The sequence below is a fragment of the Lentinula edodes genome (genome assembly GCF_021015755.1).
Source record: "Lentinula edodes strain Le(Bin) 0899 ss11 chromosome Unknown C8R40scaffold_20, whole genome shotgun sequence".
Lineage (NCBI taxonomy): Eukaryota > Fungi > Basidiomycota > Agaricomycetes > Agaricales > Omphalotaceae > Lentinula > Lentinula edodes.
In genome coordinates this window covers 254,396-279,249 of record NW_025764326.1, presented here as the reverse complement: position 1 = coordinate 279,249, position 24,854 = coordinate 254,396, and the positions used below count along the sequence as shown (strand labels likewise).

General features: G+C 47.0%; 9 protein-coding genes across 9 annotated transcripts; 3 read left to right on the top strand and 6 right to left on the bottom strand.

Moving 5' to 3' along the window:
* Positions 1-287: 287 nt before the first annotated feature.
* C8R40DRAFT_1107268 (SNF2 family N-terminal domain-containing protein) lies at positions 288-5,476 on the top strand. Its single transcript, XM_046228194.1, has 17 exons — positions 288-310; positions 438-544; positions 628-932; positions 1,002-1,595; positions 1,651-1,956; positions 2,011-2,119; positions 2,172-2,210; positions 2,269-2,468; positions 2,519-2,579; positions 2,633-3,024; positions 3,082-3,238; positions 3,303-3,423; positions 3,483-3,966; positions 4,017-4,786; positions 4,848-4,905; positions 4,958-5,115; positions 5,170-5,476. The coding sequence occupies exons 1-17, from the start codon at positions 294-296 to the stop codon at positions 5,369-5,371; spliced, it is 4,080 nt and encodes a 1,359-aa protein (XP_046085711.1). The 5' UTR covers positions 288-293; the 3' UTR covers positions 5,372-5,476.
* On the bottom strand, positions 5,477-6,870 carry C8R40DRAFT_1237654 (uncharacterized protein). The gene is made up of 3 exons (XM_046233443.1): positions 6,094-6,870; positions 5,835-6,046; positions 5,477-5,778 (listed from the first exon to the last, which is right to left on the bottom strand). The coding sequence occupies exons 1-2, from the start codon at positions 6,773-6,775 to the stop codon at positions 5,865-5,867; spliced, it is 864 nt and encodes a 287-aa protein (XP_046085710.1). The 5' UTR covers positions 6,776-6,870; the 3' UTR covers positions 5,477-5,778; positions 5,835-5,864.
* A 371-nt stretch (positions 6,871-7,241) lies between these two features.
* On the bottom strand, positions 7,242-9,325 carry C8R40DRAFT_1107265 (pre-mRNA-splicing factor SLU7). Its single transcript, XM_046228193.1, has 6 exons — positions 9,217-9,325; positions 9,043-9,165; positions 8,280-8,986; positions 7,871-8,219; positions 7,413-7,820; positions 7,242-7,357 (listed from the first exon to the last, which is right to left on the bottom strand). The coding sequence occupies exons 1-6, from the start codon at positions 9,230-9,232 to the stop codon at positions 7,290-7,292; spliced, it is 1,671 nt and encodes a 556-aa protein (XP_046085709.1). The 5' UTR covers positions 9,233-9,325; the 3' UTR covers positions 7,242-7,289.
* Positions 9,326-9,333: 8 nt separating this feature from the next.
* Positions 9,334-12,043, bottom strand: C8R40DRAFT_1107260 (oligomeric Golgi complex subunit 7). Its single transcript, XM_046228192.1, has one exon. It carries the CDS (start codon positions 12,021-12,023, stop codon positions 9,405-9,407), a length of 2,619 nt encoding a protein of 872 aa, XP_046085708.1. The 5' UTR covers positions 12,024-12,043; the 3' UTR covers positions 9,334-9,404.
* C8R40DRAFT_1107258 (snRNA-activating protein of 50kDa MW C terminal-domain-containing protein) lies at positions 12,044-13,602 on the bottom strand. Its single transcript, XM_046228191.1, has 6 exons — positions 13,394-13,602; positions 13,116-13,340; positions 12,997-13,066; positions 12,620-12,942; positions 12,393-12,560; positions 12,044-12,343 (listed from the first exon to the last, which is right to left on the bottom strand). The coding sequence occupies exons 1-6, from the start codon at positions 13,552-13,554 to the stop codon at positions 12,103-12,105; spliced, it is 1,188 nt and encodes a 395-aa protein (XP_046085707.1). The 5' UTR covers positions 13,555-13,602; the 3' UTR covers positions 12,044-12,102.
* C8R40DRAFT_293068 (ribonuclease H2, subunit B) lies at positions 13,594-15,470 on the top strand. Its single transcript, XM_046234619.1, has 8 exons — positions 13,594-13,693; positions 13,743-13,826; positions 13,878-13,994; positions 14,051-14,124; positions 14,184-14,361; positions 14,413-14,586; positions 14,636-14,717; positions 14,784-15,470. The coding sequence occupies exons 1-8, from the start codon at positions 13,663-13,665 to the stop codon at positions 15,010-15,012; spliced, it is 969 nt and encodes a 322-aa protein (XP_046085706.1). The 5' UTR covers positions 13,594-13,662; the 3' UTR covers positions 15,013-15,470.
* C8R40DRAFT_1069979 (uncharacterized protein) lies at positions 15,081-16,976 on the bottom strand (the record flags this gene model as incomplete). Its single annotated transcript, XM_046226184.1, has 1 exon — positions 15,081-16,976. The coding sequence occupies one exon, from the start codon at positions 16,974-16,976 to the stop codon at positions 15,081-15,083; it is 1,896 nt and encodes a 631-aa protein (XP_046085705.1).
* A 2,591-nt stretch (positions 16,977-19,567) lies between these two features.
* On the top strand, positions 19,568-22,049 carry C8R40DRAFT_1069978 (uncharacterized protein; the record flags this gene model as incomplete). Its single annotated transcript, XM_046226183.1, has 3 exons — positions 19,568-20,159; positions 20,213-20,297; positions 20,339-22,049. 3 exons carry the CDS (start codon positions 19,568-19,570, stop codon positions 22,047-22,049), a joined length of 2,388 nt encoding a protein of 795 aa, XP_046085704.1.
* A 487-nt stretch (positions 22,050-22,536) lies between these two features.
* Positions 22,537-24,409, bottom strand: C8R40DRAFT_1171228 (MmgE/PrpD family-domain-containing protein; the record flags this gene model as incomplete). Its single annotated transcript, XM_046231667.1, has 9 exons — positions 22,537-22,618; positions 22,675-22,713; positions 22,766-23,002; positions 23,055-23,117; positions 23,167-23,411; positions 23,478-23,641; positions 23,689-23,970; positions 24,021-24,131; positions 24,187-24,409. The coding sequence occupies 9 exons, from the start codon at positions 24,407-24,409 to the stop codon at positions 22,537-22,539; spliced, it is 1,446 nt and encodes a 481-aa protein (XP_046085703.1).
* Positions 24,410-24,854: the final 445 nt, after the last annotated feature.

Genomic DNA, 24,854 nt, shown 5'->3' with positions numbered 1-24,854 from the left:
ATTGTGAGTCTGGGAGCACCGGCTCGCTTCGCCGACTGTTGAGACCGTGACCAGCATCACAAATCAGCAACGACAAGCCCTGTCACTGTTGTCATCTCTTTCTTCCCCCTCTCCCGCTAATATGGCCTCCAGCGTTCTCGACATAAATTATCCCTCCGACGTCGACGACGATGACAACAACACTATGAACGTTGACGACCGTTACAATTCTCATTCTCAAGACCGTGATGCTTCTGCTGACGACGACGTTAATATGGACGTCGTTGACCAGCCTTCCGCCAGACCATCTTATAATGGGTCTAGATATTCTGTATGTGCTCTCTCATCATCATCGACGACGACCAGCTTACCCTTTTATATCGAAAGCAGGAGGCTGAAGACTCGGTATGCGTTCGACATCTTCTCTCGTTTCACCCTGTTGATGACCTCTATGAAAGGGCTACGAAGATTTGGCCGACGAGGAAGACGAAGACGATGAAGAAGAAGACGGTACTTACGCCGACGAAGACTACACAAAGAAGAAATCTGCGCCCAAGAAAAAAAAGTTGTCAACCTCTTCTGCCGTTCGTCGAGGTATATATTGTGCTTTTGTACTTGAAATACATGTTTTCAATAACAGTTGCGCAGCGCCAGTCCGTCAGGCTTCCGCCTCAGACTCAGATTCTGACTATGGATCTCGTTCCAAGAAAAAAAAACGGGCGCGGCCTCAATCTGACGAACTTCGCGTCTCCAGTAGGGGAGGCAAGATACCCAACTACTTCGATGACGTTCAGGATTTCGAGAAGTTTGACGAAGAAGAAGAACCTGATACAGGGTACTACGCAGGGCCTGTACAACAGTATCAAGAAGAGGACGAGATAGAGGCTGTTCTTAGCCACAGTCGCGACGAAGGTCGTGAGGCCGACCCAGAAGACGTCTGGTTTGATAATATAGTACGTGATCTCACCGGTTTCCTTTTCTCTTGTTCCTCTTGACCCATCTCGATATATATCCATGTGTAGCGATTCCACATAAAGTGGAAAAACTTTTCACACCTCCACAACACCGACGAGACATATGAGTTCCTGAAACGCTTTAAAGGGTTGAAACGCGTTGACAACTACATCAAAGCCTACAAACTGTGGCAATCTCATGTAAACGCCCCCAATCTGTCGCAGGAAGACAAAGAGGCGCTTCTCCTCGACAAGGAACGCGAAAAGGAAGATTTGGAAACATTCAAGACTGTTGAACGTATCGTCGCCCATCGGGAATCAGAAGACCAAGACGGCAATCCTACAGTAGATTACTTTTGCAAATGGACTGGGCTCAACTACGAGCACTGTACATGGGAAACACAGAAAGATGTCAATCCTATCGCCAAAGATCAAATCGAAGCATACAGAACTCGGGAAGCAGAGGGCCGCTTTCCTTACAAGAGTCCCGTTTACCCCAAACATTCACGACCGGCGTTCCACAAGATTACCGAGGATCCAGATTACATCGTTGAGACCGGCTGCAAGCTGAAGGACTTCCAGTTAACTGGAGTTAACTGGCTCGCTTACTTATGGTGCAAGGGCGAGAATGGCATCTTAGCAGATGAGATGGGTCTTGGAAAGGTTAGTACTGTTTCCACCATTCCATTCAAATATCTTTCACTTATCATGTTTGTAGACCGTTCAATCAATCTCTTTCATATCATTCCTATTCCATGAAATGCATCAGTATGGACCTTTCTTGGTGATCGTACCTCTATCCACTATCACTGCTTGGCAGGCGCAGTTCGGGTTATGGGCACCCGACATTAATGTCATTACTTACATTGGAACCGCTGCAGCTCGAGAGGTTATCCGCACATATGAATTCGGCCCTTCGAACAAGAAAATCAAAATGAACGTGCTATTGACCACATATGAATTGGTTTTGCGGGATGCGAAGGAACTGGGAGATATCAAATGGCAAGTCCTGGCGGTGGACGAGGTACGTCTTTGCTACTCCGCCGCATCGTTGGTGAGAACTTATGCTTCATCGTAGGCTCATCGTTTGAAAAACTCCGAGAGTCAGTTGTACGAAGCTTTGCGATCGTTCAACGCTGCTTCTAAGCTTCTCATCACGGGAACTCCGCTTCAGAATAACGTCAAAGGTGTGTAATTCTTTGTCCTCATTCTCAATATTTCACCCATGCGTATGCGCAGAGTTGCTGTCTCTGATGCACTTTTTGATGCCGGAGAAATGTGAGTGACTGCTGAAATCTAGTTGCGAAGACGGGATACTGATGACTGGAGATCGTAGTTGCTTTGACGAACGAGTTCGATCTCAATGACGATGATCACGAAGAAAAAATCAGGCAGCTTCATAAGCAACTCGAATCTTTGATGTTGAGGCGACTCAAGCGGGACGTGTTGAAGTCTCTGCCCACGAAGAGCGAACGAATTCTCCGGGTAGAAATGAGTACCCTCCAGACTCATTTCTATAAGAATATCTTGACAAAGGTATGATTCTCGTCATGCACTAGTAATCGTTCCCTCATCTTTTATTCCAGAATTTTCAAGGCTTGGTCAAAAGTGCAAATGGAAACAACACTATCAGTCTTCTCAATATTGGTAAGCACTACCAGCTTATTCGCTACAAAGCATCAAATTGAATGGCACTCAAGCTATGGAGCTCAAGAAGGCTGCAAATCATCCTTACCTTTTTGACGGCGCCGAACCCACTGCGGAAAACAACGAGGAAATCCTGAAGGGTCTTGTCATGAACAGCGGCAAGATGGTACTTCTCGATAAACTGCTTGCTCGTTTGAAAGAGGGTGGTCATCGAGTGCTCATATTCAGTCAAATGGTTCGCATGTTGGACATCCTCAGCGACTACATGTCCCTGCGGGGATACCTCCATCAGCGTTTGGATGGCATGGTTGCATCAGAAGCCCGAAAAAAATCAATACTCCATTTCAACGCCCCCAATTCTCCGGATTTCGCTTTTCTCCTATCAACGAGAGCGGGAGGACTCGGGATCAACCTGGAAACAGCAGATACAGTGATCATCTTTGATGTAAGTCATCACCCCACTGGTTTAGGTCTGTGCCCTTATTCTAATCATTTGTCACAGAGCGATTGGAATCCGCAGAATGACTTGCAAGCGATGGCCCGTGCCCACCGGATTGGCCAGAAGTCGCACGTCAGTGTCTATCGCTTTGTGAGCAAAGATACTATGGAGGAGGATGTGCTCGAGCGTGCGAAGAAGAAGATGGTCCTTGAATATGCTAGTGCGTTTCTTCTTGAATATTGCGTTGATCGCCATGATATATATGCGCATTTCATATCTTCAAGTCATCAATCAGATGGACACCTCGCAAGCGCACCTGAGCTCCAAAGCTAAAGAACCTACAAAGGCCGAGAATCTTAGCAAGGATGAACTCACTGCCGTCTTGAAGTATGGTGCTCAGAAAATGTACGCGATGGTTTTTGTTATCAGTAATGGCGGTCAACTCACAACTGCTGTGATTATAGGTTCGATAAGGACGATTCGCAGCAAACCCAAAAGCTCGACGAAATGGACCTCGACGCTGTCTTGGCTCATGCCGAAGATCATGAAACCATGGCTGCCGGTGGCGATGGAGGTACTTCCCTCGGAGGCGAAGGTTTCTTAGCCCAGTTTGCCGCTGTCAGTGATGTCAAGAACGACATGAATTGGGAGGATATCATTCCCTTGGAAGAAAGACAGAAGTTTGACAAAGAGGAGGACCAGCGGAAGGCAGAGGAGCTGGCTGCTGAGGAGTCTAGAGATCGTAAGCGCACTCATGCGCAGGTATCTTACGAAGGAATGGACGTCGACCACCCTGCAGCAGCAGCTGCTCCGAAGAAGCCAAAAGTACCTGGACCAATGAGAAAATCTGCCAGTCAAAAGGCAATGGAGTTGAAGGAACGTGATGTTCGCGTGTTGATTCGAAGTCTTCAGCGATGGGGAGATATACGACTACGCTACGATATCATCGTACGTTGTGAACTTTTGGATTCTTGTCTTCCTTCTAATTCATCGAACAGGTCACAGAGTCAAAACTGCAAGACAAAAACAAGGGCATGATTCTTGACGTTTCGGACGAAATAATTCAAATTTGCGAGGACGCGGTCAAAGAAAATGAGGACCAGAAGCGATCGAAAATGGCATCTGGAGAGAGTTTGACTAACGCACAAAAGGCTAAGGCAGTCCTCGTTACTTGCCGCGGGGTTGGGAACATTAATGCCGAAACGGTTATTTCCCGCCATAAAGATCTTCGGATACTTTTTGAAACCCTCATGAATGTTGATGATCCATACAAATGGCAGATACCAGTTGACAATATTCGTCCGACCCTGAACTGGTCTGGACGATGGGGGCCACAAGATGATTCCATGTTACTCGTAGGCGCTTTCATTTACGGCTTTGGTAATTGGGAGGCGATGGCCAAAGATTCCAAACTAAACCTGGACGGAAAATTCTTCTTGGAGGAAGGAAAGAAAGGAGAAGATGCTGCTACGCGCCCGATCCCCAATGCGATACATCTTGTCCGACGTGGGGACTACCTTCTGAGTCTCCTTCGTGAGCAGCACGAGAGATTACGCTCATATGAAAACTCGCTTCGCAAAAATAGCAAAATATCCATATCTCCACCTCCCCTTCCTATTGCCTCGTCCTCTTCGACTTCGTCTCACATCAACCATCTCAAACGTCGTGCGGAAAGCGAGGCAGTAGCCTCTGTTGATGACACTAGTGCCCGCAAGAGAAAGCGACGTCCTACACCAACTTTCACTGACTCTGAATCTTCTGACGAATGGTCGGTGTGAATCTTTCTATCCTCTATCTTTAAACTTGTAACTAATTGTATCTTGTTTTAGTCCTTCCATGGACGAAGCTTCCACCAAAGAGGAACTCCGTCCGGTGAAAAAGCAACTTGTGAGTGATTATAGCTATCTCGGCTGAACGGTGACTGACTGGTCCTTTGTAGAAACAATTGAAATTGTCCGGAGAGGACATGCCCAAAGACGAGAAGGTGGCAATCCTCAAAGATTCTCTTGCAGCCATCGGTGGTCGAATCGAGCAGGTCCTTAACGCTAAGCAGCAAGCAGGAGAAGACCGAGAACGATGGCGGCGGCATTTATGGACGTGAGTGATCATTCACGTATATATCTCATCATCAGTCCTCACTTTACTTTCTAGATTCGTGACTCTTTTCTGGCCGAAGAAAGTCAAAGCTTCCAAGCTCGAAGAAATCCACGCAAAGATGGTGATGAAGGAGGCTGCCCCGAGGGCTGGTTCAGATCCAAAGGCCTTGCAAAAGCCACGGACAATTACCACAACTCTGAAGACGAACGGCTCGGGCTCTTCATCCTCAAGGACCAACGGAAAACCTTATCGATAGTGCATACCCTGGAGATTCTCTAATCCATATACGAATTAATTCACTTGTATCATTGCCTTGGTTTTCTTTTTTTCTTTATTCTTCATTTGTCTTCACGTCTGCAATTCAGTATGTGTATCAACCTTGTGTAGAATTCTAGTGTGAATTGTCGAACAAGATCCCTCAACAGATAGATTCCAGTCTAGATGTTACAATAAGCATAATAGTAAAGATACAACATTCTCTGTGAGATGACTGTGCGAGAAAGTGTGCACGAACGCCATTAATCTGTTAACCCGTCGAGAGTATGATTTCCGAAAGACGTCCATAGTCATTAAGCGTCATCTCATGGGCCCGAAAGGCACAAGGAAGGACTTGTTTTCGGCCAAGTGGTTGCCGGAAGTCTTTGCTTTATGATTCCTGTGGATCTGGAGTTTTTGCAATGTAAGCTGAGGAACCAGTATAAAACTCCCAGAAGGCGCACCATACCACCCAAGAGTATTGATCATAATTGCTACCGTACATTGACACGTATGGCAGACTTGACTTGGGAAGGGTCGATTTCAACATGAACGATAGGATGCTCGAATCTGTGCGTGCTTTCGCGACGCCGACGCTCTGAGCGGTCGTTGGACGTGGAAGCAATCGGTTGGTGTTCTTCAATGGTCTGAAGGCGGGACTTGGAGCCTGAAGCAGCTAAACAAAGTTCAATACCAGCATGCGACCTTATGTATACCACGTACCTTCCAGCAATTTCGTGTCTGCTTCTCTGTGAAAGCTTTTCATCAGAGCAGAGTACCGCTTGACTTGCCAGCGCAACTGCGCTGCCAGGGTTGTATTCCCCTGCGCTTTTGCCCATTTTCTTTCTTCCTTGAACCGTCGCCGCTCGCTATCTGCTAACGAGGCCCGAGCACGCAAAGCAGCGACTTGACGGTCGAGAGGAGACATAGATGCTCGAGGGCCGATCAGCTCTGATTCAGAGTCCACGGAAGTAATATCGGAGGTTGTTCGACGAGAACGGGCTTTCGAGGACGGCTTATCCGCGTGTCTACTGGACCGGACTCGAGTCTGAGCAGAGTCCTTTGTCGAATAACTCTTCTTGCGTTTGTCTTTGTCCAAATTTGGTTTGTCAACAACACTGGACAGGAAGTCGGTGCCTATTGCCCCAAGCGCGACTCCAACAAGGGTTATGCCAAATTTAAGTACGTCGGACATGAACGTATAGTCGACGAAAAGTTTGGCGAGAATGCCAAGTGCGACTGGCATGGAAAGAACGTGGTTCTTGACGGTGCACCAAAGGACGCCCTGCCAAAGGCCTGCCATGAGAAAGTCACGGACAGTTTGTTCCTCAGAACGAGAGAGAAAATCCATTAAAAGTCGTGCGCTTAATCCAATAAGTAGAGCTGGCGCAATATATATAGTCATTGCCAGCTCCGGAGAGAGAACATGAGAGATGAGAGTGAAAAGAAATGAGATATGAATTTGAACTTGCAATGAGGCAGCGGTGATATACACGTGGGAATCAATCACTGCTACCCTGAACACTTTGATTTTAGCGAAAATCGCAGAGAAAGCCTGCTCCCTGAAATCCTTGTTTTCGGAGCGTTATGTAGTAGCTGTACATAGTACCTTCGGGCGACGGGCAGACGTACATTGTCGTTTCCTTCTGGCTACTGGCCATGCAAGGTTCAGCCGAGCTTAATTGTCTCCAAGGAAATGCATTACGCACTTGTGCCATCAAGCACTCGCCGATATCCTGCTCGAGCGCATCTACATATGTATTTAGTTGGACTTTTGAAGTGAGGAATCGTGCTCCTTCCAATGTGCAGCAGACACCTCTACCCGCCATCTTGGCAAATAAGCTCGACGAAGAATCACTTCGAGCGTTGTGAAGCGGTATAGTACAATTCAATATTATGAACATAAAGTACAAGGTAAACTAATCGTGTACATCGACATAGTTGGCCATTGGATCCTCCGTGATTGTTTTCCGCATCCGATATGCCTCTGAAGAGAATGTTAGTCGATGTTCCGAAGGGTCCGCAACGCTGAAAAAACGTACCAAGTTCCTCCTCTGTGACATCATGAGACCCGCCGACCTTTACCCTCTTGCCAGATCTATCATCCTCTTCGTCACCTCTAGCACGCTTCTTCTCTTCCTGAAGAGCTCGCGCCAGTCGATTCTTATCCAATTTAACTTCCCCCTCTCCAACACGCTTCTTCGAATAGTTTTGTTCGACTTTCTCATGTGAAGTCACTGTCTTAGATGTCGATATTTCTGGGGATGGTGCGATGGGTTCGGAGGGAGCAGAGAGTAGATTTTGGGCGTTTGAAGCTTCTGTAGCAACGATACCCGCTTCACCAGAGCAATATGACAGGTGGACGTTGGAATGACAGCAGCTATATCCCCATGTACCGGATGAAGCGTCATACCACGAGCCCCAGATAGATGTATGATTGTTGACAAAAACTGAAGATTGAATGAGCTGGAGTTCACAACAATGGTAACGACACATGTACCATCTTCTGGGTACTTCGACCTCGCCTTTGCACGTTCGCGACCTTTAATAACCTGACCAGTCCGCGAATACTCGACATAGTCTTCCGTCTGTCCTTGCCGAAGCTCCCTTGGTGCAGTTTGCAGATACTCCTCCCCTCCGTATTTGGCTAATATGCTACCTTTCGAAGTTTCTTTGAGCTCCTGCCGCTTTTCCTTGAACTCTTGATGAAGAAGTTCTCCTTGTGTAGGATTGGCGTTCAGATGGACATCGTTTCCGCGAGCGGCTGCTTGCCAGGCAAAAAGTTGTAGTTGTTGTACCGCAGGAGCTTCACCACTAGATCGGAAGAAGTTTTCACCAGCAAATTTGGCCTGTATAAGATGAAAGAATAGGTATGATAGACATTTCGGGGAAATTCATAATGTACGCACGTCTTCTGGAGCTGTATCTTTGTTGGGAGCATCACGCATGGAACGTGTTTTGGGATCGTAGTAGGCACTTGAAGGATCTAAATTTATGAGGTACTTGGCAGTATCTTCACGGATACGAAGATTTCGAACAGTTATTCGTGTCTTCGCATCAAGCTTTTGACCGACTGCGTCCGCGGCATCAGCGTATTTGTCTTCATCTGCATCTTCTTCGTCACTCGAACCAAAATCAGCATCCTCTTTTTTCTCCGTCTTCCCTGCCTTGGCCATCTTCCTCACTGCCGCTAAGTCTGTCGTCGTTTGGTTATCAATCTCTTCCTCTCGCAATTTCTGCCTCGTCGCCTCTACAGCTGCATATTCCGCGTATATCTTCTTGTGCTCTGCGGGATCGTACCCATTCCATCTATCCCTTTTGGCATCGTATCCCAGCTCCACTTCTTGTATGACTTCGTCAGCTTTAATGTCTTTGTTGCTGAATCTGGCGCCCTTTCTGCGGGGTCTTTCCAAGCAGTCTTTCTTTTTGTGTGACATTGCACCACAGTTTTCACAAGCTCCCTTACGGTATTTTTTTGCGGCAGGACCAGCAGTTGCTCCTCTGTCATACCAGGTGTCGAGACTAGGGGTGATGCGATCGCTTTCTTCCGCACGTCGTTGATGGCTGAGGGACGGGGCACCAGTATCCAAGTACCAAGGTGCCTGTGAAATGTATTCTTGACAGAAAAAAGAGTAAGCATCAGCCAGATGGCAGCGTGTCCATAGTACGCACGGGGAATATGAGGATTTATGGGCTTTCCCTCTTCATCCAAAGCCGCAGGTGCGGTACCGGCCTTTCGAGCTGCATCGAGGTCCTTCTGACGCCGAAATTCCTCTCGTGAAAGCTTCCCGACAGCTAAAATGCATCAGTGTGAGTGAGTGAAGCCTTACCAAATCTTGTGCTCACCAGATGAAGAGGCCATGTACCGTTGTACGAAAGTATACCGAGCGTTCGAGTGTAAGCTCACGAGCACAGCCACGACCTAATTATCTCATATGGCCGTGGGACCTCTGGATTGCTCCCCATAAAGTCTAAGATTCGCAGATGTTCATGGAGACTTGCAACCTTGTATATAATGGATTACAATAACATGTCTATCTCCATCCACGCATTCGAGCGACATGATTCAAAACGCGGTCCTCATCGTTCTTGGTATCTACTTTTGCTTTCCCAGCATCATCATTCAGCTCAACATACTCCTTCCACTGCTCCAACTCTTCAGACTCTACATTTATCACACGAATAACATTTGAAAGGTACCCCAGATCTGACGCCAATTGTGCCGCTCCTCCAGAGTTCAATTTGTTGATACGGGGCAAAACCTCCGTTGTTAAATGAGCCAGAAGCGATTGTCCCAAGGACGATAGCCATGCTGTAGAAACCACTTCAGGGTCCAAGGTGACTGATTTTGTGACGGAATGTCGCCGAGAATGAGTCGGTATATCCGGGACAGACGCTGCAGGAAGATTTTTGAGGAGTTCGGGATCTGCATAGGGCAAGGTTTGAAGCGAGAACGAGAGGGCGTCGTCATCGGCGTAGACTTCGAAAAGGCGAGGCAAGTTCAAAAGACCTTCTGTCACTCGTTGGAAGATCTCACTAGGTGACAATGAAAATGTAGGAACCTGCAGGTCGTTGAAAGTAGTGTTTCGAGACTCTTCCGTAGTGATAACCCATATGGAGGAAATCGCATACGACGCCAGTTGCTGTCGAAGGGGTGATAAAATCGTGTCTTGCAGCGAAATCTGACACGCCTTTGCAAAGTCAAACATCGCTGAACGAGCGTCCGTCAGCAACGGTTCTCCGAGAGTAGAGCTTGCGGTTCCTTGCTGACGCGAAAAATTATCTCGGATGTGTGAGGGATCCACGTCGATTTTGTCCAATAGGGCATGCAAATCTGCAGAGTTCAGTGATGACTGTTCAAGAATCTGCTCCGCTCCTTTTGTGTCAGCGATAGGAAAACTAGTAGGATCACCGCGATGGAGTCGAAATGTACTGGCTGTGTTAGCGAGGTTCGAGCGTAATTTGACTTCGAAAGAATTCATCCGCTCATAAACACTGCGAGCAGAGCCCAGTAAGTGAAGCATTGTTTGAATGTTTTGCCAGTCCTGGGATGTATAGTCGAGTCCAGATAGATCTTCTGATCCTGCCTCCTGCAGTGTAGAATGTGGCCCTAAAGAAGCAAAGCTTACATCTGCGGTCCACATATCAACGAAGGATTTCAAAAAGCCATCCAGAGCTTGTAGGAGTGATACAGAGCCATAGCCATGGGTGAACGCAGAGCAACGTGCGAGACTCTCCTCCGCGGCGCTGAATATGTCAACCGCCCTCTCTCGAAAAATACGGGCTTGGTCCGAACCCGAAGCTTTCTGGCGAGTATCATTCGAAACAATGTCGCGCAAGGCATGATCAAGAAAGCGACGTTCAAGGGAGCTATAGTCTACCTGGAACTCCAGAAAAGGATGGAAAAGTTCTTGATCCCAATCTAAACCATCAACAAGACTGGAAATTTTCTGACCACCAGAATTGGTCCTATTCATGCCGGAACGGAACGAGATCGACATCCTCATGGACCTCTTCCGACTGTGTGAGGGATGTGTAGGAGTTGCAGGATCAGATGAACTCGTGTTGACTGGGGGCACTGTAGAATATTGTATTTTCTCCATGAGTTTGACCACCCCGACAGCAAACTCCTCTGTTACTCGGTAGACAGCTATAAGCTCCTTCAGTGCCAAATCAGAGTAATAAGAAGACAAAGACGACAATCGTTGAGAAAACGTAGGTTGAAGTGAAGAAAGGATTGACGAAATGAAGGCGGAAAGCGTATGAGCAGGATCAGGGAAAATAGCAGGGATTGAACCACACTCTTGATTCAAGAGTGCAAGCATGCTGGCATAAAATTTTGAAAGAAATTCGCTGAACGTCTGACCAGACACAATTTTCCCTTCCGGTGCAGCATCTAAAAGTTCTGCATCAGACCACGTAGCAGTAAGAGGGGCTCTGCGAGAGCCATAGTAGTAGTTTCGGAATTCTACTTCCCTCTGGATGTTGTTAAATATGTCAAAATAGCTCCTGCACGTCTCCAAGTTTTGCTCATTGATGGCAGCAACCAACGCGGAACTGAGGGAAGCCTCAAGCTGATTCTGCAGATTCACGAGAAGCGTGCGTCGGGGATCATACTCCGGGGTGTTCTGGAACACGACCATGCTCTTGTTAGCTTCGGATAGTCTGGATGCTGCCTTCGCATAGTTGTGCTCCGTTAACATGGATGTCACCTCTAACTCAAGCGTACTCCAGCTCTCGGCCTCTCGAAGGACTTCTCTGGCCGCTTCCATGTGGCCCTTCATCGTGTCCAAACGCTTCAGCTGCTCCAATGCAGAGGCAGTAGTGTCGGGGATGGCTGCGCGTGAACTGGAATGGACATTCGCCAAAGAGTTTTGAAGAGAAAGGGCATTATCCTTTATAAAATGAAGATCATAAGTGAGTCGAGGAATACCGCGAGATACATCGTCGATAGTCCTTTCGAGCTGAGAGGAGGTGTCTTCGCAGGCAATGTCGAGTGAAGCGATGAGCTGGGTAATTTGTTGGTCAAGATTTATGAGAGATTCGAGGTCCTGTTCACTGCTAGAAGCAGTCAGGGTATCATTTATCCAGGCTATGATATCTTCGTATTCTTCTAGAGAATCAATGGCCTCGGCAGTAGCGGGAAAGGACATGAGAATTGGCAAGCGCGCCAAGCGACGTTATTTCATAATATTTTCTAATACCCCTACAATATTTGTGTACATACATGCATTACCACAACTTGTATTTTGGCAAAGGCACAGCAAGCACTTCATCGCCTTCATTGGTGGGCTCACCCATACTTTTCCAACATGGACCACACAATAAGCAGGGACTTGCCTCCAGCCTCACATCTCCGATGATAGACCAAACTGCAGGTATTTTTGTACAAGCCTGACACCAATCCAATGACGCCGGGATCTGATACAGAGTAAGAGGATACCCGGTAACTGGATCTTCGGAATGCTTCGATCTGCATTCAGAATTTAGTAATTCCACTGCGACGATGCAGCAAAACGTACCTAATTTGATCAACTACAATGAAATGCTCACAGTTTCCTTGGTGTAGAAGCCAGTATGGTACATTGATTTGGAGTGCTAAAGAGGAAAGTGGGGTGTCATGCATTGCAGTTTTGGCTTTCTTGATTGCACTTGCAGACTTGGTAATCTTCAAATGTTTCACAAGTTTACTAAGAACGGGACCAGTCAATGTCGGTAGCAGACTGAGAGCTGAGAAATGCCTACGTACTCAGCATAATCCTCTTCGTTCAAAGCATCTCCATAAGCAAGATCGTTGATGACGATGACGCATCCGCTGCTGCCATTCATCCCATTCGTTTCCTTGTAACCGATGACTTTATCGTCCTCAACAATCTCTTCCGGATACTCGTTTGACACGCACGGCATAACTTCAAACAGGTCTCCCAGTGTTTGCGAAGCCATGAGTACGTGTTGAGAATTCTTGCTAAGTACGCTTGTCCGCCAATGCACTTTGAAATGCGTCGTGAGTGTGATGAGAACTTGAGAATCGATCGCGTCGGTAGGGGTGTCCATGTCGGTATCTGAGACTCTCTGTAAAAAGATATCAATAGGGAAGAAAGCAAAGGGTAACTTGGTGAACAGTACAATGGCAGTAAGAGTGTTGTAATCTGCATTTCTGGGAGGTCTTGTGAAAAGAGCAGCATCGGGCATTAATCTGACTTCCGTCAGATTTACGATATGAAGGCTCAATGATTATAACTCACTTCCAAGAAGACAGAGCTATTGTATCGAGTTTCGCCTGAAGTTGTTGCACGTCTTGCAACTCATTACAAGGCTCTGAGGCTGCCGCGGATTTTTTGCGTGTTTTCGTCACCCTTGAAGTATTTCCGTGCAAAGACGCGATAGCAGTATCGTGACTCCGATAGAGGTAGGCTAGAAGTTTCGAACTATTCCAGATATCCATGAGTGAGTTGTGAATATCTGCGACACTGCATACTGGCAAGCATTAATTTAAGAAGTGAACATGACTGTCACAACATACCTGCATTCCTCAGTCATTGAAGTCTGGTTTACTTCAGACCCTGTGAGGTTCCGGACGGAGTGGGAAAGAACAGCGACATCTTGAGCAAACTTTTTCAAATCAACAGGTTCAGAAGAAGGGCCAAATTCAGAGGCCAACGCGTACTCTATGCGCTGGTTCATGTCGATGATGCGAAGGATTCACGTCACGTGTTAGTGCGGCGTCAGAGCAGTGCTCTTTTTCCTCACTTGAAGTTACATTCATACGAGTACGACGCGTCTCCACTCAAAATGACTATACAGATTAGCGTCCTTCCAGATGGTATACTGACTGTTAGGTCTGGCAGAACACGACTTACTGTGTTTTCTAGACATTATTCACACTATACTAGACGGAACCACCGTTCAACGCGTCAACAATGGGTCTTTTATACGACTGCCACATCCCAGAACCGGTGAGTTTTGCAACGGAATAGGAAAGACACCTCTAGAAATACTGCTTCTAGGCCTACCAACCTTATTCCTTCCCTACCAAACCGCCTTGAGTAGCACGATATCAGAACTACAAGCCGTTGAACCGATCAATGCGAGATCATGGTTTATTGAAAATGAGGTTATATCCGGTGCGCTGAGGAGACTCTCTGTATGCTTTATACTCCAACTAATGAAGACTTCTAAGATGGCAAGTTATTGTTAATCACGTCTGTAGATCCTGCCTTCCTTCTCGTTCCAATCCTTCGATCTTTCTCTCCGGTGCCTACTCTATTACTTGTTTGAACTATCGGGATCTAAATCCTTTCATATTCTACAAGAAAAATGGATCGCTAGGACAATTCAGAACGGCTGACGATATTTTCGAGGAAGCGGCATCCAAGTTGGAACAATCCTCGAGTAAGGATTCCATCGAAACTATTTCAGCGAAAGACGTCGCCACATTTGCATCTATGAACTGCTGTAAGGATGCCTTGACACGAATCTGCGATTCGCAAGGTGATTGCACTCTGTCCTCATTCCCAACTCGGTGTAACTCCCTTCCTTTAGAACTTCCGCCTGATATTATGGTCTATCGGTTCTCTCCAACCAAATATGTCGAATATCTGAAGCTTAAAGTGCTGAAGCTACTGGAGGCGAACGTGATTGAAGGTTCCAGAACACTGGTGCGTAGCTTAGCAAAGGACGGCCTGATGGAGGATGGGAATGAGAAATTGCTCGAAGGTATGTTTATTTCGGTATTCTCGTTTATTAAACTAAGGCGGATGTTTAGTTGGTCGTCTGAAAATCGCTTGTGATTTAGTTGCACAGTATCTGCCTCCAGATTTGTGCACTATGCACCTTGCTTCATACGAGTCAGTGCCTGAAAGCTATCAAAACGTCACTTTTTTCTGTTTCGTATGAACTTACCCATATCACAGTTTCTCCGAACTCAATGCCTACTTGGAAAAGCTGGAGGAAGAAAAGAGACTGAAAGCTCGTGAAGCCTCCAGCTCAAAGAATCGTAAGAAGGCAATCAAAAAAGAGGATTCCAAGGAGAAAATCGATAAACGGAAGGCGCCGAAAGCATCTCAAGGAGTCGAGAAACTCAAGAAGACTAATATTAACGGAATGGCAAAACTTTCTACGTTTTTTGCGAAGAAATCATGATATGTATGTATTGTATGAGTGCGCTTGTTTTGGTGCTTGCAATACTGCAATTTTGATGAACATGCCACCTACAATACAAGGCTAACGAGCTCTTCGCCAAGGTGCATCTCTTTTAACCGTGCAACAGTAGAGGATGAGCTTGATCCAATTGCTAAACCCTCTCGCCGCATTTCAAGCATATCGAACAACGCCTCCGTTTCCAAATTTCGACCGCTATACAGTCCGCTCGAGAATTCTGCCTCCGAAAGATGTTCAATCTTCATATACGTCAAAGTAGGGAGGAGAGGGGTGCTTCTCAACTCGTTGAAAAGATTCACTAGACTGCATGAGCCCTGGTCTCCATAGTCTATCAAGTCGGACTCATCCAGTGGGTTATCGGATGTCTTCTGGAATTCCAGTCGAAGTTCCTGGAGTTCGGGAGTATTCCGGAAAAGTGTTATAAGAGTTTCTGCACAAGAATCGAATTTCGGAACATTGCGTAGCGCAAGGTGGGTTAGTTGGCCATGACCACGAGAACGAGAAAAGAATGATACAAGGTCGTCTGATAAGAACGTAGAAATCGATGTTGGAGAAGACCCTATGGCAGACGGGGGGAATGAATCAGACGATGATGGTATGAATGTCAAGTCAAGAGATGTCAATCGTGGCGCTCGCAAATGGTGCAGTAGTCCCTTGACACCGGTGCAAGAAGGTAATGCCACATTCAGTGACATCCGCTTGAGTGATTCACAGACGTAGGGATCATCCTGGGAATCAGAACTCGAATGGTGAAGCTGATTATTGCTGGTAAAGAAACTCGCGCGGAAGACTGCATTTACTTCAACCTCCTGTATGTCGGTGCAAAGCCGCAGTAGGCTCTCCAGATTTCCGAAAGAGTAATTGCATCTTAAAGTTCGTATCTGGTGCCATGGTATATTTATCGCCCTCGCCATCTCGGTAGGAGATAGAGAGGCGCGAAGATTGAGCGTGAGGTGGGTTAGGGAGGAAGCATTTTGAAGACAAACAGCCGGAGGGGGTCTAAGAATCGCGCCCGGGTCTTCTCCCCATCGCCACCGCTGTGAAGTCGAGGCAAACTTTCCGCCTAATGCGAGATGCTTCAAAAGAGGGAATGATCCATGGAGCCCGGGCATGATGAAGTCTACATCACCATCGTTTTGCAAAACATTGGGAATCATATCGTCCCCTTCCAGATCTACATCAACGTCAGCCTCACCCCAGCGGGTGGATTGTGAGAGTAGAAGTGGAGCGACGATGCGACTCGATGATTTTGTCCTAACATGAGAGGTCGCTAGCCCGAGTTTGACCTTCAGCGACGCGTGCTGAGAGCGTAAAAGGAACATCTTCATAAGGTCGCGAACAAATATGGGCTCGTCCGTTCCTCTGTTGGCAGGGACATGCATATCCCCAAAGGCCGTAACGTCTGCCCAGATACGTGGACTCCCTAATGCCACAACTCGCCACCTCCTACATACTCGGGTGAATCCAAGTGGTATACGGATTCTACCGTACGACCTATACCGGATCACCTCCATCTGCGCTACGAAATGCATGCGAAGAATCTCCGCAAGAATCTCGTCAGGGAGTGCATTGATGGGTGCAACTAGGGATTTGACGTCCTCCATCCTACGAGCGAGAGCTTCCTGCGAAGTGGATAAGAAGGTAATAACGTCACGGAGACGTGCGAGCTCGAAGTTGTGTCTGTCGAGGAGGTGCTGAAGGTCGGAAAGTGAGTGCGAGACATGTGCCTTCTCTGCAGGAGAAAGTTCTACGTTGGGGTTAAATTCAGAACTAAATTGGACATCGGAAAGTTGGGAAACGCAAGAGCAGGCGGAACGATGGTGGATAAGCTGCATAGCAGTGCTCATGGCATTCTTCGTGGATACTCTGGCGTCGCATTGATAGCAGAGGATAATATCATTTCCGCCAGTGTGGTTGTGGCAGGGGAAATTCGTGACTGTTTCCATTGGTGGAAATTGAGTATGCGATGATGAGTGAAGAAATTGATTCTAGCGTGGATGTTATTGACAAGAAGTCGATGATTCATAGACAGGTCGTACCAAGATTGGTAAACGAGCTCAGAGAGACCGAGAGCTTGAACGGAATCGAAAAGCGGGAAACGCTAAGAGACGCTGTAAAGTTATAAGGGCCACACAGCCAGGGTCGCAAGGTCTAAATGTCACGAAGCCGTGGAATGGATTGAACAATCGGGACGGTATCGGTACAGGTCGATCCAGTGCTACTTACTGTTGGCTTATAAGCTATAGGTGAGATTTGGATCTTCTATCAATTATCCGGGGCAGGGTGCGATTTTGGAATCCAAATGTAATGCAGCTACCCGCGAGTAAATGTGGATGACGGTTATGACGGTGTGGTATTAAGAGGTATCAAGCCCAATTCAACCAATCTGTGTGGGAGAATAGCTGAGATTGAGCCAAACACTTGGGGAAAATCTACGGAGGGATGTAGGAATCGGAGAAGCTCATGGCAAAGAAAAGGACTCATGGTAGGTTCACTCTAGTCACGTTGAGGACGAATCCTCTGGGAATTCATTCCCGGGCATCGGTCAACAAACAGAGCTCGTGACTCGTATCGATTGCTTCAATGATAGTAAATCCGAATCCTGAGCTTGTGCGAAGCTCTCCGATATTCCCCCAGCCTGTAAAGTGTCAAAGTATAGCACAGACCACTGATTCTGCCCTGCCTAATAGTGCCAGCGGTCGTTATTAAACCCTTGGTACATCGAGACCGTATAAGCGCTCGCATGTCGTTTCATTAAGCGCCGTTCTCTACTTCCGACCCCACTGGCAGACCCCCAAAACCTTCAACCTACTCTTACAAAGGTAGAACCAATCGCAATTATGGGATAGGATTTTACCTCACCAGTCGTGACTATGCTGAATCATAAAGCATATGACGCTCCTCTCAGGAATACCTGTTACCAGGCACTGACGATTCTCTCGAAGAATTCTATACATACTAATTTTCCTCAGTAGTGGTACCCAAACGTACTGCAAGACATTGAGTTGCGCGGAATCTTGCATAACCGGTCACGACTCACCTTGACGCTTCCAAAGCAATTAGTTCCTTTACTCACCCACCGGAGACCTCAATGTCCGCATATCACACATATTTATTGCGAATGCTTTCAAGCCGTACCCCAGTTAGGTGATGGTAATGCTACAGTACTCACATCCAGTGCTGCATAACTACTACATCAGCTTAGGGGTCATTTTCTACTCTGGACTCAACGGCATATCAGACTGCTGCCACTCTATTGGCTTCTATTGGTAACAGGTTGAACACTGCAAGTTTTTGTTCAGCGCGACTAAAATTCGCGAGTCCTCTAAAGCCTGCGAGCCCTTCAGATGCAAAATACTGGAATAGATTCGTATAAGCTCGTGATTCCCAATTCCTCCAATAATTGAACACCCTTTCTCTTTTTAGTGCGTCCATACTAGGGTTCAAGTTATTACTTTCAACATGTCATGAAAATTTCCTTTTCCTTCAAGGGGACAGTATATTGATACACTGTCTTCACAAGTTATCGTCATCTATGCAAATTCTTACTCGCTCGTCTATACGGCCTCCATGCGAAAAAAAGTATGCGTTCGAACTTCTTCGGGGCTATGATGGAAAAGCAGAAGTTCCTCAAGTTCTGCTGACAGCTTATCGATGATAGTCACGTCCTCATCACGCCACCGTCTTATAAACCATGTCGTTAACATTCCTATCCAGTCCTATCCTATGATTTCTCGCCCACAACTCCAAACGTATTTTCCGGAGGCACCAATAATCTTACGTGCTCCTTTGGTGTCATGAGTAACACAATACCAACGGACAACGGCGATTCTCTGCAAGAATTAGCCTAGTATGGTTTTCTTGTTCCAAAAACATGTAGAAGGAGAATGATGAATGATTCAGTATACATGTAATCCTGAATCCGCCCTAGTAGGACGCTACAGAATCCTCTCTCTCAGGCTGTCTCCGCAAGATTACGATAGATCCTAGCGCTATGAATTGCATGTTGCTCGTCGGTTGACACGAGATTGCCCCGCCTTTCACGGTGTCTCATACAGATCAGTATTTTACGATACTTGCTTTTCAGCCTTGAGCGAGCTTGAGCGTTGCCGCCTGTAGAGTTCCTGTCAAAGTTCGCGGTGTGATAAGTTCCAAATAAGTTGTCACATATAGACATATGCACGGTATTCCATAACATTCAGCCGTATCGATTCTGGTGGCGCAAGTAGCTTCTATTACTACGCCGTAGTTACCGTTAGAACAAATCTAGCTGAGTTCACAATGGTTCGTCATATGCATATCGAACTTGAAGTACATTCTATTTCTGGAGGTTCTTAGTAGCTACGGCAGAATAAAGTTCGAGAGCTAATATTTTCAATGCTACAATCGTAAAAGGGAGACTGTACAAATATTACTTACAGTGGCACAGTACTAAGTTAGTAGTAAGTGGTAGTACTTGCTTTGAGACAAGCCCCTATCTTAAATGTTGACACGCAGGCGCTTCTGTTCTCACTTGCCTCTGTACCATCCTTGCAACATGTCCAATGAGCCAAGTGTAACATACGTTGACCGCGCCATTCAAACAGAACCTCCTCGCCATCTCTCCCGCTCGGATGGCCACAATGCTCTGAACTTACACGAACCTCTTTCATCTCAGGATGTGGATGCCGCATATAGCCAGCTTTCCTCGCTTACTATCTCTAAACGCGATCACAAACTATCTCAACTTGCCTACAAGAAACCTTCAGAACTGAACGCACTAAAAAAGCGGATTGTATCTCTTCCTGAAACTTCACCTCCTTCAAGAATCGATTCCGAACCCATTCGAGACCGCGTCGTTTCAATGTCAGAGCAAGTTAAAGTTTCTCTTGTGTCGTCAGCCGACAATAGTCTGTCCTCAGACTGCTTTGAAAGCTCGGTAGAAACTTCTCAGAGCCAAATCTTATCCGATCTAGGCAGTTCATCCGCCAAGCGCGCACGTCCTCGTCGATCATTGGCTTTTCCACAAACTCCATCTCCCCCGTCTTCGCCAGAATCTATCATGATCATTGGCAATAATATGCAAGTTCCGAGTTCTTTTCTCCGGCAAAAGGCGATCAAGTTTCCGAAGGCCCTCGCAGACGATAATAGTGAGCGTCGAAAGAGTTTTAAGAACGTTCGCAAGATCTGACTCGATTTTCAGCCTGGAACACCTGGGCGAGCTCTCCCCCAAGGCCTATACCCGCTTTACACGGCCCACTTTCCCTGCCATATGCCCGATGCCCTTCGTAGGTCTTGCCTCATTGTGATTGAATGTGAAGGTCCGTAGGATTAACTTGTCTTTTAGAGGCGCGGAGGGTACCATCATTGAAGGAGAAGACATGACGCGCACGATCTGGGGCCTTGGAAACGATGCTGGCGCTCGCGAACATGGCGTTGATACCAAATTCGACACTCATCCTGATCAATCTCTTTCAGTACAGAAGCGAGATACCCTTAATCAATCAAAGCTCCACACTCTTGGAATCTGTACAGTCAGCAATACGCCTTCAGAACGCGCGGAACAGTCAAAGGTTCTTGGAAATCCACCCTCAGATAGCCTCTACGTTTCCCCTAGTAGCGTATCCGGCATCGATGCTCTTAACCATCTTCATCAATTTCCGGACAACCTCAAGCGATCTGTGAAAGGGCGAGACCCTATTCAAGGTCTTGGACTTGTTTGGAACAATACTCAACCTAGCAACGCGGATATCCACGGGGTCAATGAACAACCTCATTTGAAGGCTTCCGCGCCAGAGTTTATACCCAGAGGAAGGCTTTCTGACCATCCTCAACCTCGTGTCACTGTTGAACCTGCCGTTCGTTCTCACTATATCGTTCCAAAGCCTCAAATTCCCGCCATCGATCTGGCCTATGAATACCGTGCACAACGAGAACGTAAGACTCCCTTATTGGCTTCTCCCAGCTCAACGTCCTCAAGTTGGTCTCCGTATCTTTCTACGCCCCTACCCTTGCACACTGAAAGGTTTGCTGATGTTTGGAATAGCGAAGATGCCGCTGACGAGCTTCGTCGTTTCATTTTTGAACGGATCGGACAACAGAATCTTAGCCCAGGCGAACTGAAGCAAATTTCTGAACTTGCTCGTTCCATGAACTTGGACCGTCCTTCGGCTTACCCGTCTTCCAGCTATGAAAGACCTTTCTTCGCAACTAAATTTCCGCCAGAAAGTCCTCTGAAACTCGATTTCCACCATCCTGGTCCCCCACCGAACACACCACTACCTCCGATTCCCTCCCAGAATCCCAAAGCTATGTCGTTGGCCCCTCCTTCGCCAAAGTCTTCCGTGCTCCGCCTGGGAGGTCGACCGGGTACTCAACCTCGTTCAGTCCCATTCGCACGTCTTCTCCAGCGAAAACTCTCTGTAGTACCCGAGGAACCCGGGTCAACTGCGGAGCACCCACCCACTTCCCCTCGTAACGAGCGTACTGCCTTTGGAGGAGGTGCTGAGGGACAACATTACAAGCCATACTTTGCTCACACTAGTCAAAATACTCCGCGTCTTCCCGACATCTCCAACCATGATGGTGCCATACACCGTTCACACTCGTATTCCTCGCATTTTGGAAGTGAACCATTCACTGCAGGTAATTTGGAAGTTGGTGGATTTATCCAATTGGGGCCTCGAACGAACTCGACAAACGCCAGTGCTCATATTAGGGCAGTTAAACCCCCATTCCAAGGTGTGATCGTATCAGAAGATATCCGTGAACGACCATGCAAGATAAGGAGCAATATGGTAGCAACTGCTTCTAGCGGTGTAATCGCTAATAAAGAGAATGGCCCTGCAATTGGCAGAAGCGACAGCGCAGGAAGTAACCGGAGCGGGAAGACGTTTTCAAGCGTCACTGGGAAGGAGACTGTTCGGAAGAAGTTCAAGTCCAAGAAACAAGGGAATAGCGTCACCACTAGTGCGGAAACCTTCGTGTCTACTGGCGATCCTTGGTTGAGCGGCTCAGAGCTAGACGCGTGGCTCGCATAGGCTTTCCTTTTCTCTGAAATCATCCTTTCCTTTCGAATTGACCTCCCTACATCCATGGACATCAATCTTGGTTTAATTTTTGTTCTTTTCACGTTGTTCTGTTCAATCATTTCACATTGTTTCGTATTATGTTGTTCTGTTAGATCTTTTCACCTTGTTTCGCTATTATTCGTCCTTCTCCAGCTGTTCGCGCTATCCTGTTCGAAGTTCGAATCTGGCTCTCTTCTATGTTATTAGTTGTTGATTTCCCCCCTCAGGTTGCAATTCTTCGTACTGTTCTTTCACCTTGTTCTCATCCCATTCCGTATTCTTGTCTCATGTCCTCATGGATACATTCAAATTGTTGTGTCCACAAGTTATGAATCTTCGTACTCTACGGCTACCGCACTGAACATTTTTTCCATGCAGATTGACCTTGTATCCCGATCATCGTTGATGTACGTACGTACGCCAAAAAGCTTGGTAATTAGAATAAATCGTCATGGCTTCAAGGCTTGACAAAAAGATCAGTGAACTTGTCGACAGGCATTTTAGCGAAAGACGTGGCGTCAGAAACAGTGTCGAGAATCCTATGAGAATATTAGACACTGGGAGATCACCGTATGGTATAAGTAGATGGGCGTACTTTTGCTGATGAGCTGGTTCGAAATGGTGCGAGATGTGCCTACGTACAAAAGTTACGCTGCGGCTGTTGAAGATGAAAGAGAATCACGTACCTCTTGAACTTATTGATCAATAGAGGTGTGCCTTCTTCGCGCCTCCGCTTGTGACCAACAGGATACTCGACCTCGACCTCGTCAAGGACAGTTCCGTCGTTCAGTTCGACCAGAAGAGCATTACCAATGGAACGTTTCGCGGGATCGTGGTAATCTACGCTGAAGCCCTTGTCCTCGACACAGTACATCTTGGCACGAAGAGCATCGATTCGGGGGTCAGCAGCCGAAGCGTCGGTGCTTGCGAGGGGCATTAGCAGATAGCTACATTGGAAATCGGAAGGAAACATACTAGCTATCAGAGGTAAGCTCGCCAAATATGAGGGGATATGCGACCATATAGTTGATGGCATGGCTATAAGGAATTAAGATAAATTTCGATGCGAACGTCGCGTTTCACTCACTCCCTGTCAGCAAAATTGTCCAATGGGCCTTGCTTGTCGATGATTCTGACCGCCGCTTCCTGAGTTCTTATCCTTACGCTCTTGATATCTTCTGCGGTCTTACCCGTTTCCTTGAGTTTGGCATGAATGATGTGTGCTGCTTCAACGGCGGTTTGAGCATGAAACTCCGCAGGATATGAAATCTTGAAAAGAACGTTTTCCATAACGTAGGATCCGTAGGGAATCTGGAATTCGAAGGGTTTGCCCTGGAAGAACACACATACACAAAGTTCGTCACAAGACCATCAAGAAGTAACAACGACGCGACGGACCTTGAACAAAACATCATAGAAGCCCCAGGTCTTTGCAGTAAGAACAGAAGGAAGACCTTTTTCGCCTTTCTTCACAAGCAATGCGAGATTCACAGCGCGAGAGCACGCATCACCAGCGGCCCAGGACTTGCGGGGACCCGTATTGGGAGCGTGACGGTACGTACCTAATTTGGTAAACACATGTAAGAGGGCATGAGGGCAAATAACATACGAAGAGATTGTCCATCAACCCATGCCTGAGAAACTGCGTCTATCGTCTGGTCCCGGTTGAGCCCGAGCATCTTGGATACCACAGCAGTCGAGGCAACTTTGACGAGCACGACATGATCCAAGCCGACACGGTTGAAAGAGTTCAGCAGTGCAAGAGAACCTTGAATTTCGTGGGCCTTGATCATGCCTTCTAAGATGTCGTGGACAGTCAGAGGTTGTCCTTGACGCGCAAGGTGGTCAGCCACAGCAAGAATGGCACCGAGGTTATCCGAAGGATGACCCCCTGTCTAGGGCTTCAGTTTGAGAGCGGGAAGAGGGAGATATGAACATTACATTCTGCAGCCAGAAAACAATCGTTGAAATCAAGCCAGCGAATGATTGTGCCAATGTTGAACGCTCCGCGTATGGGATCAAGTTGGTAGTTAGTCCCTGGGACCTTTGTTCCTAAGAGCCACTTTTGTTCAATGAAAATGATACATTTATTGAGGGCTATACGTACCATTTGGCACAATGGTTCCCTCGACTACAGGTCCAAGAAGCTTCGTGCACTCTGGGAAACGCAAACCCTCCAAGCCACATCCAATAGTGTCAATCAAACATAGCCTTGCGGTTTCAAAGGCCAAAGGGGAATCTATCTTGTAGCTGTGGATGTAATCGGCGATGTCCTGTAAGACCTTATCAGGCTCTGGGCGGAGAGTGGATTCGCCTCCATGACTTGACATTGCGCGAAAACGGGTTGAGGTTGAGCTGACGATAGAAAATGGTGAAGAGGTTTTGCGGATGCTCTGAGTAAGTAGGGAGCGTGTATTCGGGCGAAGCAATCGATGAGCAGGAAGGATCGTTCTTGTGAACATTCGGAACAAGGACAAGCGTAACAATAATCTGAACAAAGTTCTCAAGATGGAGCGGATCGTTTGATCCGAAAAAGGTCTTTCCGGTATTTCTGTGAAGCGGTACACTGCGTTGTGCTCGAATCTCCGTATGTGTATGATGAATTAATGCATGGATTGAGAATGTATTAAGTACATTATGATTATGCCAGTGGCCTACATAGTATGATGATAACAACGATATGTCGGCGTCCCGTATCAAACATCGGCATTCCAGTCACGGCCTGTGCACCTGTAAGCAGGAGTCGCATTTCTATGTAGAAGACTAGAAGTCGCC

What these genes read in the sequence shown, in the direction of transcription:
- C8R40DRAFT_1107268 (XM_046228194.1), top strand. An exon ending in GATGGTCCTTGAATATGCTA is followed by an intron (nt 3,239 to 3,302) that starts GTGCGTTTCTTC and finishes CATATCTTCAAG; the next exon opens with TCATCAATCAGATGGACACC. An exon ending in GACTACGCTACGATATCATC is followed by an intron (nt 3,967 to 4,016) that starts GTACGTTGTGAA and finishes TTCATCGAACAG; the next exon opens with GTCACAGAGTCAAAACTGCA.
- C8R40DRAFT_1237654 (XM_046233443.1), bottom strand. Translation starts at nt 6,775, where the DNA reads ATGACTATATATATTGCGCCAGCTCTACTTATTGGATTAAGCGCACGA. An exon ending in AGACACGAAATTGCTGGAAG is followed by an intron (nt 6,047 to 6,093) that starts GTACGTGGTATA and finishes AACTTTGTTTAG; the next exon opens with CTGCTTCAGGCTCCAAGTCC.
- C8R40DRAFT_1107265 (XM_046228193.1), bottom strand. An exon ending in GTCGAAGTACCCAGAAGATG is followed by an intron (nt 7,821 to 7,870) that starts GTACATGTGTCG and finishes TTCAATCTTCAG; the next exon opens with TTTTTGTCAACAATCATACA. An exon ending in TGTCACAGAGGAGGAACTTG is followed by an intron (nt 7,358 to 7,412) that starts GTACGTTTTTTC and finishes CATTCTCTTCAG; the next exon opens with AGGCATATCGGATGCGGAAA.
- C8R40DRAFT_1107260 (XM_046228192.1), bottom strand. Translation starts at nt 12,023, where the DNA reads ATGTCCTTTCCCGCTACTGCCGAGGCCATTGATTCTCTAGAAGAATAC.
- C8R40DRAFT_1107258 (XM_046228191.1), bottom strand. Translation starts at nt 13,554, where the DNA reads ATGAACCAGCGCATAGAGTACGCGTTGGCCTCTGAATTTGGCCCTTCT. An exon ending in TCAATGACTGAGGAATGCAG is followed by an intron (nt 13,341 to 13,393) that starts GTATGTTGTGAC and finishes GCCAGTATGCAG; the next exon opens with TGTCGCAGATATTCACAACT. An exon ending in ACAACACTCTTACTGCCATT is followed by an intron (nt 12,943 to 12,996) that starts GTACTGTTCACC and finishes ATCTTTTTACAG; the next exon opens with AGAGTCTCAGATACCGACAT.
- C8R40DRAFT_293068 (XM_046234619.1), top strand. Translation starts at nt 13,663, where the DNA reads ATGACTATACAGATTAGCGTCCTTCCAGATG. An exon ending in ACTGCCACATCCCAGAACCG is followed by an intron (nt 13,827 to 13,877) that starts GTGAGTTTTGCA and finishes TACTGCTTCTAG; the next exon opens with GCCTACCAACCTTATTCCTT. An exon ending in TGAAAATGAGGTTATATCCG is followed by an intron (nt 13,995 to 14,050) that starts GTGCGCTGAGGA and finishes AAGACTTCTAAG; the next exon opens with ATGGCAAGTTATTGTTAATC.